The sequence below is a fragment of the Canis aureus genome, chromosome 2 (genome assembly GCF_053574225.1).
Source record: "Canis aureus isolate CA01 chromosome 2, VMU_Caureus_v.1.0, whole genome shotgun sequence".
Taxonomy (NCBI): Eukaryota; Metazoa; Chordata; class Mammalia; order Carnivora; family Canidae; genus Canis; species Canis aureus.
Window position 1 is genome coordinate 30,305,133 of NC_135612.1, and position 14,284 is coordinate 30,319,416.

Sequence of the window (14,284 nt, forward strand, 5' to 3'; positions counted from 1 at the left end):
TGAGACCAGTCATGATCTTCCCAAAACCCAACTATTCCACAACTGTAGAATTCAGAACTACTTAAAAACTGACAATATTTAAAAATGGACATGATTTAGGGACACCTGGCTGGCTCTGATGGTGGAATATGTGACTTTTGATCTCAGGGGTGTGAGTTCAAGCCCCATATTGGGTGTAGAAATTCCTTAAAAATAAAATTTTTCATTGTATATAAAAAATATTTTAATTCTTGTCCTTATGAACTATAAAGACTATACGTGATTTGGAAATGAGACTGTACTAAACAATGGCCAAAGAATAACTCTACTCTATGCCTTGTCTTTGGTCACTCAGAATTTTCTTTTATTTACTTTATTTTAGAGAGATACAGAAAGAGTGAATGGGGGAAGGGCAGAGAGAAAGAGGATCTCAAGCAGACTTTGCTGAGTATGGAGCCTGACACAGGGATCGATCCCACGACACTGAGATCATGACCTGAGTTGAAATCAAGAGTTGGATGCTCAACCAACTGAGCTGCCCAGGTGCCACTGGTCACTCAGAATTATGTTATCAGCTATGATTGTTGTTGCTTGTCACCTCATGTTATTTTTATCCGTGTATTCACCATAATCTCCTTTCCACATAAATTCAGGATCTCTTTTACACATAACAATACACCACATCTCTGATGCCTGGTTGGAATACCAATGTTCTGTGCCATGTTGTCTTCTGACTGACCATCACTCTCCCCTGACCACCATATGTCATGAATGACACCATATGTCATTCTTTGCTAGAGAAGATACTGTGACTGTGTTTTTCCCTTCCACTGTCTCATGATGGGGTCCTGACCCACTTGCCCAAGTAGCTGCACATGGTTCAATAGCTATTGCTATTTCAGACTCACATCTTACAAACTGATGAAATGCCTGTAATACATGTCCTTGAAACATGGCTTCTACTTGCTTTTCCTACAAGCTAGTCTTTGGTCTTCTAGTGAAGGATTTGAGGCTCCCTCCCTCCCTCCCTCCCTCCCTCACTGGATGCTCTCTAAAATAAAATCTTAAGAAAAAAAAAAGAATGAAAACTATTTAGAACTGACAGTATTTGGATGGGGTGCATTCAATGTTTATTTTTTCCATTTTCTTTGAAAAGAAAGGGTCAGAAAACTTAGCTAAAAGTATCGACAAGATTATATGGGACTGTTTATAAAGAGATCTAAGAGGGAAAAGAATTTTATTTATTTACTTTTTTGGGGAAAATAATTTTAGCCTCAAATTTAGATGATTCAATCTCTAATTTAAGATTGAATCAATTTAAAGATCCTAAAAAAATTCTTCCTGTGGTCTTCTATTTAAGTTTATCAGTTAGCAGTTAGAAAAACTTTATAAGCAGTGTTGGAAAATACTTGTCTGGAATCTTTTCTCTTCAACATTACTAGCCCACATCCATTTCTTCTCACACATTTCTATGCAGCCCTGACTAGTGAAGTCTCACTCTTAACATGAGTTCTGAATTAAAAAAAAGTAAGCCTCCCAATATTATCACATTGAGTTCTTAAGACCCGTTGTTTCCTCTTATTGTACATTTCCACCATTTAGCTCTGAAGTTGTTTTTAAAAAATATGTAAGGTTACTGATGTTTGGTTTGCAACTGTCCATCAAATTAAGTGACATTGATGTTTTAGAACTTGAGCCAAAGGCAGTTGGGGAGACATGAAAATATCATTTAACCCAAATAAAAGCCTTGGTGTGTGTCTTAGGACAAAAGGAAGCAAGTGTGTGAAAAATATTTAGGAAAGAAGACATTTCATTTTCTCTTCCTGAACTGACAAAATATTCTATTTAATGCAAAGACTAGATAGGAATGAACACTATGCAGCCAGCATATACAATACACCAATAGCCTTCCACTCGGGTTCTCTTCTAAAAATATTTCCACCATCTAATAAAAATCATTCAATGCTAACATTCAACAAAGCATTCATTCAATTCATCCTCAGTCAGGGTGAAAATCTACTTGGCATGTCTCTTACATGATCTCTGAAATACTGTAGTCGTGAAAGGTAATTCCTCCGTGTTGTTACCATCCGGAACCAGGACTGAATCTAAAAATGAGTTAAACAGAGAAATCAAGGCATTACCAAACAACCTTTAATATCTTTTCACGCAGTCTTTCTAAAGATAATATTGATAGTGTGATAAAAAAGTAGATATTAGCAGCCCACCAAATAATTAACATCCTAAGTCTCATCTTCATCTTCTACTTCTTTCATTGCTTTTTCTCTTGGGGGTTCAAAGCATTTTATACCTTATGGTGGGGAAGGTAATATAGCTTTGTGCCATTCTGCTTTCGTCTCAGTAAATAAAAACCAAGAGGGCAGACATTTTGCTGAGCATTGCAATAGGTCAGGGAATCAAAAACTAAGTCCCAGGTTTCTTCCACCATCCTTTAAAGTCATCCAGTATCCTTTAAGTCTTTACAGGGAAACATGTCTAGAATTCTCATGAGGGACCAATTGGCACCTACAGTGTCCCAAGGCAACAGGCATGTGTTCCATGGTGAGTGCAGCACATCACTAAGGAGCACAATGGGTCTAGATGATGTCATTCTCTGTCTTCACAGTTTAGAGGTCTTATGAATTAATCTCATGTCATTCCAATCTCTGTCCAGCCCTACTATTCCGACTCTAATCTGGATTTCCACATTGTCTGCAAGTTTGTTTCTGGGCAGTCCTCTGGTTTCCAGAACTGAGGAGTGGGTACCCTGGCGCCTTTTCATTTTCTAAACTCACAGCCATCAGACTGGGTCGAGAGCTAGGTTAGACCTGCTTGACCCCCACTCCCACCCCCACACCCCACCCCGAGGTCCTAACTTAGTTCTACTTCCTCTTGTTACTGGCTTTGCATTTGCCTAACAACTAAGGTTAAGTTTGAGCACTGTAAATATTATCAGTGAATACGATAAGAGGATGCTGTTTTCCCCTAGAGCTTAAGTATCAATTTGGACTTGGTAGAGAAAGAGCATTCACTGGTTATGAAATAACTGCATATTTGATTCTCAAAACCACACAGAGGACCTGAGCCAGGTACAGTGTTTTAACAGCCTTGAAGATGATCAGCTATGTGAGTGAGTAATGGATGTGGGACTCAAACCTGGGACTTATTTCTGACTTCAAGACTCCTATATACCCTTTCCATTCTCTGTCTTCCAGGAGCAAAACTAAAATTGAAGGGAAAGGAATAAGTCAAGCACTAAGGTAGGAAGGGATGTTTACCTTCACAATGGAATTGGTATTGTCAACGAACATTTGCCGCCTGCATGAATATGCTTTCCGCTGTTTGTATCCCTTCCAAAAAGCCTGTGGAAAAGAGCAAGTTAAAAAATTCCTTTTGTGCAACAGTTTACTGCTTGATAGAAAGCACAGGAACAGAGTATGTCTCGGGAGGCACTGTGTTGGGCTACTGTCTGGGGCCCTCTCTTCCAAATCCCCCGTGGACACCACTGCTGATGGGTGGACATGTACTGAGCAGAATGCTCCAGCTCACAGCTGAGGCTTGTCTCAAACTTGGGGAAAGCACAGTTAGCAGGTAGAAGCTCAGTCTCCTGTTTGAAAGCTTAATTTATCAAGGCTCTGAGTGACAAAAAGTAATAATAAAATGGGGATCCCTGGGTGGCGCAGCGGTTTAGCGCCTGCCTTCGGCCCAGGGCACGATCCTGGAGACCCGGGATCGAATCCCACGTCGGGCTCCCGGTGCATGGAGCCTGCTTCTCTCTCTGCCTGGGTCTCTGCCTCTCTCTGTGTGTCTCTCATGAATAAATAAATCTTTAAAAATAACAATTAAAAAAATAGGGGATTATTGGCTCAAAAGTTGGTATTTATTTTTATTTTATTTCATTTTTATTTTTTAAGAGATTTTACTTATTTATTCATGAGAGGCAGAGAGAGAGAGAGAGAGAGAGAGAGAGAGAGGCAGAGACACAGGCAGAGGGAGAAGCAGGCTCCATGCAGGGAGCCCAATGCAGGATTCAATCCCGGGTCTCCAGGGCCACTCCCTGGGCTGAAGGTGGCGCTAAACCACTGAGCCACCCGGGCTGCCCCTATTTATTTATTTATTTTTAAAAAGATTTTATTTATTTGACACACACACAGAAGGTGAGCGAGCGAGAGCACAAGCAGGGGGAGTGCCAGGCAGGCGGAGAGGGAGAAACAGACTCCCGACTGAGCAGGGAGCCCAATGCCAGGGCTCAAGTCCAGGAATCTGGGATCATGACCCAAGCCAAAGGCAGATGCTTTAACTGACTGAGCCACCTCGCCAACCCCAATAATTGATATTTAAAATGAGTAGTTACTGTCAAATTGCCCTCCAAAAAGTGTAGGACAGACATTTCTTTCCCCAGGGTTTCGCTGAACTAACAAAAATGAAAAAGATTGAGGATATCTAAGCTGATGGCTTCATTTTTATACTTTACTCTCCAGCAAAGTATAGAAACCTTACCTTCCTATACATACAAACCTTACCCTACCCCATTTATAATATAATTGTATATTACCTATATACATATTGAGAATCATATAACAAGTTTTGTAATTTTTACTTCACTTGCCAAACATAATTAAAGAAATTCAAGAGTAGAAGGAAAACGTGTTTACTCACAATTTTACTCTTTCATTGTTTTTTCCTTCCTGGTTTTCCAAAATTCTTTTATCATTTTCTTTTTTGTTTAGAGAACTTTCTTTGCTATTCTTTTAGGGCAGGTATGCTATTGACAAGTTCTCTTAATTTTTCTCTTCATCTAACAAAGTCTTCATTTCCCCTTCATTCCTAAAGAATATTTTTGGTGGATAACGAATACTGTGTCGGACAGTTCTTTCCTTTCAATGTTGTAAGAAATTTTGGGCCATTCCTCCTCATTTCCATAGGCCCTTATGGGAAAATCTTCTGTCATGAGAACTGTTTTACAGATAAGTTGTCGTCCCTATATCATTTCTTTAAAGATTAAAAAAATTTTTTTTTATTTTTCAGAAGTGTGTGATGCATCGTTGGGTACATTTCTTTAAGTTTATCCTCTTTGGGGTTTACTCAACTTCTTGAATCTGTGGTTCTGTGTCTTTGATCACACACAGGAACTTTTGAGACATTTAGTCCAGGGCTTTTTCAGTACTTTCCCTTTCTCTTCACCTCTGAAACTGATGACACAAACATTAAATCTTTTGTTATGGTCCCACAGATGCCTTGAGGCTCTGTTCATTGGTTTTTCCATCTTTTCTCTCTGTTGCTCAGATCTAGTAGTTTCTATAATTCTATTCTCTAGTTCACTAATTTGGTCCTTTGTTCTCTCCATTTTGCTGTTAAGTCCATCCACTGAGTTTTTTTTATATGTTGTTCTATCTCTTAGTTCCAAAATTTGTTGTTGTTGTTTTTACTATCTTCTAGTTCTTTGCCAAGGCTTTATTTTTTCCTTTGTGTGAAGTATTTATTGCCATATTTTATGGCAGCTTTAAAATCGTCTGATAATATCTCTGTCATCTGTATTGGTATCTATTAATTGTCTTCTACAATTTACAGTTTGCTTGGTTCTTGAAATGTTTATTATCGATTGAAAGGTGGACAAATTCGACATTATGTAGTGACTAATAAGACTCTGGATCTTATTTATTCTGTTTTAGGTGGCTTTCCCTGACATTGTTCTGGCAAGGGAAGGGGGTGGTGATGCTGCCTCATTACTGGCAAGTAGGGGTGGAAGTTCAGGTTCTCCACCTGGCCTCTATTGATGCCTGAGATGGGGGCTGCTTATTAGTGCTGAATGGAGGGGCTGGGAGCTCTACCCCTAAGGCTGGGCCGATTCTACTCTGCCTGGGAGGGAGGGCAGTGGTGCTGTGTTACTACTCCTCACGTGGCCTCCACTGGTAGCAGAAAGCTTTGTGGCAGGTGGCCTCATTACTACTGGCTTGTGATCAAAGTCCACACTCTCCACCTGCCTCCTCTGACACCACCCAGCAAGGAAAGGAAGGGCTGCCACATTACTGTTTTTGTGAGCATGGAAGTTCAGGTTCTGGGGAGCTGGGTACCTTGTTAGGGTCTACCAGGGTGAAATGCCAGGGTCTCAACTTTGTGGCATGAGTGGTATGTGTGTGTGTGGGGTCACAGTTTTGTTTTTCTGTGCTGTTTGGCTAGAGTTAGAGTGGTTATAATCTAAAAGTTTTGTCTTTCTGGGCTACACCTTTCTTGGTCCTTTGGCTACAAAGAAAAGGCTTTTGTTGGAGTTTCTGCCTGCATTTTTGTGTTGCCAGCCTCTGCAGCAACAAGTCTGAGATACATAAAGCTAAAAGAAAATCACAGAATTCACCTCCATGTCCTTCTTGGGTCTCAAGGTTCCCAAGACAATCTACCTTTCCTCTCTCCATTTTTCATAGTGCTGTGTTTGTTTACATATAATGTCTGGGGCTTTTAGCTGTACTTAGAGGAAAGAATAGGGAAAAGTAGCTGTGTTCTGTATTCCCAGAAGTGGGAGACAAGCCCAAATAGTTTTTAAGTAGCCAATGTTTTAGAGTTTCCTATACTATTAAGGTCATATGAATTTATTCCTTGATAGATTACAAGATTTAAAAAAATCAGAAATGTAAAAAGTAGGTATGTTTCAAGAGAGCCACCTGAAAAGCTATTAAAACTGAGTTCTTCCAGGTGATTAGTTTTAAAATGAACATATATACTTGATTAATTTTCTGCATGTGAAAAACAACACAATAGAAAAAAGATGACATTCATGATAGCAAAAAATAATGGAGTTAACTTTAGAAATAGGAATAAATTTAATGCTCTACAGTGAGAAAGATTAATAAACGGAGAGATATACTGATTACTGAACTGGAAAATTCATTATTGTAAAGATGCCAATCTCCTGAATAAACTAAAATCTCCATGTAATTATTACAGAAAATTCAGGAAAGGGTCTGGAACTTTATCAGCTGCCTTTGCACTACTGAAACGAGCACATGTTTTTCTCCTTTAAGCTATTGGGTTGATAAGGACTTACATAAGAAGGTAAATTATTGACGTTTTAAAACTGGATTTAGCTTCATAGTACTTCTCAAAATTTAACATGTATACAAATCATCACAGGGTCTTTTTAAAATGCAGATTTGAACTGAGAGGGTCTGAGTGGGGCTTCCAGGTAAGAACAGTGCTGGTATATGCTCTACACTTCAAGTAATAAAGATCTAAGCAAAGATAAAGGATTTTTAATTGATGGCCCATTTAGAAAAAGCCACCAGGGGATCTGTCGGTGTGGCATTTCTGAAAGATGGGAAAAACTGTTCTCTGATGTCATCAACAATTGCTTGCAAAGTGGCCCAATGGTGCTAGAGAGACCAGGGGAAGTGGACCCTAATTGTGGGTTAATGGAATCTTTTTTTTTTTTTTTTTTAAAGATTTTATTTGAGAGAGAGAGAAAGAGCCGGGGTGGGGGTGGGGGGTAGCAGGCTCCCCGCTGAGTGAGCAGGGGGGCCTGTCATGGGACTTGATCCCAGGATCCTGAGATCATGACCTGAGCCACCCAGGTGCCCCAGGTTAATGGATTCCATGGCAAGCTAACTAGTAACATTCATTGTGATGGGTCTCTGTGGTGCTTATGTTTTTGTGGGTTAAAACTTTGAAAGCACAGAAATCTAAATAAATATATAAAATATATCCCATTTCTGAATCCAAACTGAAATGCTTAAGTTCTTACTTCTGCTTTTCTCGAATCATCTAAACTCTAGAAAAACTATTAATCTTATTAGCTCAGAGTCACCAACCTTCTGGATAATCTGTCATAGTGAAGGCTGATGTACTACTGATGCATTCTTGCACTGGGAGAATGAACCCATTTGTCCAATATTTACTGTTTTTTAAAATACTAAGGATTCAATGCTCAACAACTGGATTTTCTTTGAGATTTCATTTTGTATTTCATCTCTTTATTGATAATGTAGATTTTTCTGGAATTGTTCTGTACTTATATTTTAATTGTAACCTTCTCAACCAAAGCAACTTTGCTAGGTATAGAATTTTTGGTCAACAGAAGCAGAATACTATATGCCTCTTATTTGTCAAAATTACACGTTCTTTTACAGTTTGTAAGCTTTGGCACTACCAGGACTGGCTTTTCTTATTCTGTGCAAATAGAACTACTGTGCTAGGCCATCAGATTGCAGGCTTTTCTAATTAGAGTCTGTTTATTAAAAACAATTTTGGGTATATAGTTGGGAGAAAGGAGTTATTGATGAAAAAGCAAAAGGAAACAAAATTCTAAACCATAAAGCCATTCACAAGAAGCTTTCTGCAGACAATTAGAGACAGAAGGTGTTTACAGAAGTGTCAATCTTCTCTAACTAGTATAAGAACTTGTGGGAAAATTTATAATAGCCATCTTTTTGTTACATTTTCTTTTTTCTTTCCATAAATATATTTTCTGTGTAATGCTTCTTTAACAAAGGAGTCTTTCAAAATATCTAGACCTCAAAGGTTATTGCTCTGTTTTACAGATTTTACAATTGTCAATCTCTAGAAAATGTGGCTTGCTAAATTGGTTGCCTTGTTTGGTAACTTGGCAACCAGGACAATAATATTCAAATTACCAACCCCAATTTCTGAAGCACAAATCCTCGTGTGATCTCTTAGCCAAGAAAGTCCTAAACATTTATCTCTTTACCTTCTTAGCTTAAAGGTGGACAATCCATTGATCTTCTAGAGTAGTTGCTTACATTAAAACAACGTGATGAAGGATTGTCACATCAGGTCACCCCCTTCCTCCCCACCTGCAGACTCTGCCGCTGCTCTGGACAATCTGCAAGTTGCTTCAGAGGAGCTAGTTGTTTCTCTTTGGGGGGAAGCTTGTGGCACTCTCTGATGTTCAATAATTCATTGCTTCCATTATTCCCAGGACTAGGTTTGGGTATTTGTCACTATTATGTTTCTTCCTAAGAAGTGGCATTCCAGCTTTCCTCAGTTCCAAGAAAAAGAAATACCAAGCTATCTACTTTCTCCCCTTTCAGTTTTGCCGATCTTCTTCTGTGTCACACCAACGATCTCGATGTTGTCCTCAGCATCTGTCCTTGGCGCCATCATCTCTTCATTACTAACACTACTGAGCAACCTCAGGGCCACAAACCGTGCTAGTCTGTCATGTGAATTATCCAGCTTCATTCTCACAACTCAGCCACAAAATGAGTATGAAAATGCAAGTGCGTTTTAAATCAATTCTTTTCCTCAACTTTTTGTGAGCGTTTTCTCGAGCTGACCACATGTTGCAGTTATTCTGATCGTTTGTTGGGCATTTTGCAATTGTGAGTTCATTTACATTCTACAATGTCACTATTTCTCTTCCTTTTTTTATTTGTCAGTTATCTTTGAATGTTTTGTCTTGTTTCACTGAACCCATCTTTTGTTTAGTTCCTTGAAAGCATGAAAGAGTTTCAGCATAAAAATTTGTCTGCTGGAGTAAGAGTGTCCCTAAATGTTAGTTTACTTAATTTATATCTACATCTTATATTTACTTATTTTTTTGAAATAAAATATTCCTTTTAGTTTGAGATTATTTTCTGGCTCACTCATTTGTAAATGTTATCAGAGTCTTCTTACTGTTCAAAAATAACACGGCTTTTTCCCTCTCACTGCTTTCAAGAGATTCTATGTCTCTCGGCCATGAGAGACAAATCATATGACAGTGAATTTCTCAGGAGACACCTTGGGTACCTTCTGATTGGTTCCATAGTACTTGAGGCAGAGGACTGGCTAATGATGCCATATATTCTCTGTACTCCTCTTCAGTTCCTTGGGAGGAGACTGAGAGTGGTGGAACTGGGATGTGGCTGGCCTCAGCGTGGGAGCCGTCTCTCTAAATTTGTTAAGACTACTGTGTCTGGAACTGATTCAGCCAGCTAGGAAGGTTGAGCTGGTTTATGGAGTCAAAGTCCTCACATTTCAGATCATGCCCCTCATTCAAGGTGAATTGGCCATATTGACTAGAAGATGAGAGTAGCATAATACCCTTTGGTTCATGGTCATCTGGTTTTGTGGGTCAGCAAATTTCTGCTGAATCCATATTCATTTCCAGTCTATAGCTTGCCTCTATACCTCTTGCCTTCCTCATTAGAATACCATCAAAGGAGTAGGAAAAGAACCCCAAAAACAAAAAAGAAGGCAGGGTGACTTCACATTTCTATGGTTTCTTCTTTCATCCTACTGCCTCTGCTGAGATGAAGGAAAAAGGCTCCAGATGATTGCTATTACTCTTTCCCCAAGCCCTCTCATGACTTCGGTCCTAGGTCCTAATAACAGATGGATTTTATACCTGTGTGCTCCAAAAAGGTGCTCCAAATAAAACATTGCTCTATGTCCCGAGACTGGGCAGTTCAAGGTTGGCTCAAATTGTGTCAGGTTGGCTGACACTCTTTAATTCTGTATAAAATTAGAGCCTTAGCATCAGCGTGGAGGATCTATCTTTAGGCTTTTTTTTTTCTTCCACTTTCTGTATGTTTTGCCTGCCATGTGTTTAAAGAAGAAATAAAGTGGAAAACTTACTGGTTCAGCTAAGAAATATTCATTGTCAGGCTTATGGGAGAGTTTTCTTCTTAAAATTAATCATTTCTGCCTTTAACATCTTAAGCTCTGAACAAATTCAAATATTTAAGTATCTATCATACATAAGATATAACAATACAAAAATTTGAAAAACTTATTTTCTGCCCTGGATGATATAGTTAGGTGAGGAAAGCAGGTAAGAACACCAATGATCACAAAAGAGGAATCTCCAACTTAAAAGCTTCCAATTTGGGAAATTTTTTAGTTATTGGCCAATGCAAAAACCCACCAAGTGCTGTTCATCAATAACGGTATCACTTTGGATGCACAAAAAAAAGACACACCACCTTTTGGAAGTCAACAAAGTAGTTGGTAGAGGGTAGTAGCAGAATATAGGGGAGAAACATCTAAGTTTGCCAAGTTCCTTAGCAACCAGAAAGTTCGGACAAATTATGCAAGCTTAAGAACAACTCATAACCAAACAGAACAGGAGGATTTCTCCTAGAGGCCTAAATGAAGAGTATGTAAGCGAGAAGATACTCTTGGAGATGTGAAATCCATTTCATTAGCTCTTCCATTCTTTCAGTCTAGAGGAAAAGAACATAGATGTGCCACTCAACATCCACTAGCCACTGAAAAACCAATTCATAAACCACCCAGTTTAGAAAGTAGATGACCCAAGGAGATTCAACTTTTTAGAGAAGCAGATTTCAACTCTGATCTGAGGAGTCCCTCTGGCTCCACCTAGGTAGGTGGCAGGCAGACCTCTGTAAGTCCATAGTGCCCCTTGATGGTCTGCAAAGGTGAAAAATCATTCAATGGCTTTCCCATCTCTGTGCCTTAAAAAAGCAGGTTTGGGGGCAATGATTAAGGGAAAATCTGCAGTCAGAATTTTTAATTAGAATGTCATACTAATGGCATTATTATCAAATAAAGTGTCTTCAGGGGACAGGGCAGTTTCCTGTAACTAGTGGTAGGTGATTCACATACCTGTATTTTGACCACATGCTTTTCTTGTTCATACAAATATGATTTCCTAGCTTCATACTCTTTCCTAAGAAGGGATCCTGCACTTGTGGCTTGAAGGCGAAGAAGCAAATCATCAGAAGCAGACCACATCTTTTCTCGAACATAATCTGTTGTGACTTCCTCAATTATGTCCTGGCAAGAGATATTTCTTTTGGTTACACTTCACACATCAGGTGAAAGGAGCATAGAGGCTAGCTTCTGGAGATTTTATCTTTGAGAAAAAGATCTGGATAGCTCTTTCTGGCCTGGTTTAAAAAAACAGACTTGACCAGAGCCAAGGGATGAACTGGCTTAGCTTCTTTCTAGCAACATGCTTTTGAATCCTTTGTACGTGCTGCTGTGCTGCTATGAGAATTTGGTTGAGTGATCTCAGGATCTAGAGGTGGAGATGCTGGCAAGGACCAGGTGTGAGGCCTGAGCTCCAGGGTGTGAAAAGGACAAGGATGAGTACAGTATGAATATGCATATGCATCGCCTCCTCCCTGCCCAGGGCTGCCAAGGAAAATACAGCAGTGGCCATGATGTTTTCTGGCTCCTTTGACCCCTTCTTGTTCAGGCCAGAGTAGGCACAGCTCTGCAATGAGCCAGGAGAAGCTCAAAATAAACCTAGGAGAAAATAAAAGACTTGGGGCAGAAGGAAAGGGGGCAAGAGAAGAAAGACAGGCGCTACCATGGCCAGACAGGGGGAACCCTGTCGGAATGAGAATGAACGAGGCAAAAGGAGGAAGGGGGACTGTGAAAAGTCTTTATGTGGGTTATGAACTGGGTTTGCTTTTTATGTTTGTAAGAGATGCAAGTCAAGACTGGACTCACTTCTATGGCTGGTGCCTTTGATCAGCTGTGACTGGAATCAGTAGATACTTAATTTAAAAAATTACAACCGAAATAATAAAAAAGATGCTTAAAAACCTTTAAGAGAAGACACATTTACAGTCATGAAATCAGTACTTTCAGATTGTCTAGAAGAAATGATTTTTTTTTTTTTTAAGCAGAGTAAGACCTTCCACTTTTTAATAATCCTAATGGAATGATGCTTAATTTCACAAGGTTACTCCTCGGGCATCTTTGGATGCCACTGGAGCAATTGTTAGCTCTGAAGTTTAACTCTTTGATGCTGCTTCACAGTTTGATATATCTTTTCAACTACAGCATATGGCTTTTCCATATTGTCCACAGTTTCATTTTGCTACAAAGTAGCACTGATAAGGCACTGACACAGTACTATTTTCTTGTAAACTGTGGCAATCTTGAATATTTGAAATTAGTTATTTAACTCTTCTTCACTATCTTCTTGTCATTCAGGATTTCTGGTGGCATTGTTAGCCCCAGGCCACAGGTTTTTCTCTGAGTCTTAGCAAATATCATACTGGTGATTGGATCCACAAAGTTGCTATACTGCAATATCTTTGATCATGGAGACTTTTAATAATTCTTTAAGACCTACATTTGCGTACTCTTTTTTTTTTCCTGAAATGGAACTAAACTATTACTAGTATTTTCTCTTTAAACGTACTATGATGCATGGATCAAATAGCAATTTTCAAATTTTGTGGGTCCAACTTTGGTCTCAAGTCCAAAGCAGTCTCATGAACATCTTTTCAAGAATATTTCCCCCTAAAAAGCATTACTGACCTTTAAAAGGATAAATGTATCTCTGTGATAGGTGGTGAGGGGGAAAGAAAAAGACTTTCTGAATACTGACAACCAAGAAATTATCACTAACTGAGCTTTTGTGTCAAGGCAAACCTAATGATTGACTTCTTAGGATAATGTACCATTCCAAATAAACTATGAAAGCTTTCTTGCCCTTGTTCTGTCTGGTGGTGGTAGGCCAATATGGAAATAATTGTAAAAGTTAGTAGCCATGTGGCCATATCCAACTGCATTCATGAAGACTTTATCTCAAGCCTTTGATAAATCAGTTCTTTCCTCTCTTACTTCCATGATTCAAAAATAGAAAAGTAATCACATTTATCTGTTCATAGTATAGTTTCATCAAACACAAACCTCCTACCTCAATTTCTTTTGCCATGAGCCATGATTCTTTAGGCAAGTAGGATTCAGGCATGACCCAGGAAATCTCTTTTGAATCGATGTTGTAGTAGTACTCATATTTATCCTGGAGGAACAGTTTGAGCCACGAGCCTTCGGCAGACACTAAAGAAGGAAGTTTGTTACATTCTAGAGAGAAACACTGAACCCTTCAACAGAGTGTAGTTTCTCAGTATGTAAAATAATCTAATGAATAGTTTTTCACCAACTATTTGGATGGTCTAAGTTAAAATAACGAGAATTGAGTCACTAATATGGAGTGAATTCTAGGCATTCCATGGCAGCTCTCAACTCAGCCCAATCAAGAGGACAGACTAATGTCTTCTAACACAGGGCTCTAGACCTCAAATTTCTCATGAGGATGAGAGGGGTCACAGATGGCTAACAAGAAGGAAAAGCAAAGAATATACAGCCCTGGTAGATGTGAACAGCACATCACAGCACAGGTGGACAGAAGAGACCAAGAAGCAAGAATCTTCTTTGCTTAGGAAGTCTTCCAGCAACTTCTCTGAGAATGAGTAATCTGGAAGAACTGTGACCCACTGTTTAGGGAAAGCCAATAATCTGCATTAAACCAAAGCAGAAGTGACTCGTCTTTCCAGACAACTTTATCTGCCATATGCAAACACTAAGGTCACTAAGCAGGGAGGAAGAAAAT

General features: G+C 39.2%; 1 protein-coding gene, 1 long non-coding RNA gene and 1 pseudogene across 4 annotated transcripts in view; 1 reads left to right on the forward strand and 2 right to left on the reverse strand.

Moving 5' to 3' along the window:
- Nucleotides 1-14,284, reverse strand: part of IQGAP2 (IQ motif containing GTPase activating protein 2) — a 288,130-nt gene that overhangs the window by 48,385 nt on the left and 225,461 nt on the right. The window contains exons 16-19 of one of the 2 annotated variants that reach the window (XM_077867629.1): nt 13,589-13,731; nt 11,536-11,706; nt 3,258-3,341; nt 2,016-2,087 (exon numbers count right to left, since the gene is read on the reverse strand). In XM_077867629.1, the coding sequence (XP_077723755.1) occupies nt 2,016-2,087; nt 3,258-3,341; nt 11,536-11,706; nt 13,589-13,731 (470 nt within the window). The remainder of the gene's footprint in view (nt 1-2,015; nt 2,088-3,257; nt 3,342-11,535; nt 11,707-13,588; nt 13,732-14,284) is intronic. The other variant, XM_077867634.1, reaches the window with a different exon arrangement.
- LOC144291473 (single-stranded DNA-binding protein, mitochondrial pseudogene) lies at nt 502-933 on the reverse strand (annotated as a pseudogene).
- Nucleotides 2,601-3,634, forward strand: LOC144295227 (uncharacterized). 2 transcript variants are annotated; one of them, XR_013362573.1, is made up of 3 exons: nt 2,601-2,737; nt 2,969-3,109; nt 3,195-3,634. It is a non-coding gene; the product is annotated as an uncharacterized LOC144295227 (long non-coding RNA). The 2 variants fall into 2 exon arrangements; XR_013362576.1 differs by having other exon boundaries at nt 2,969-3,105.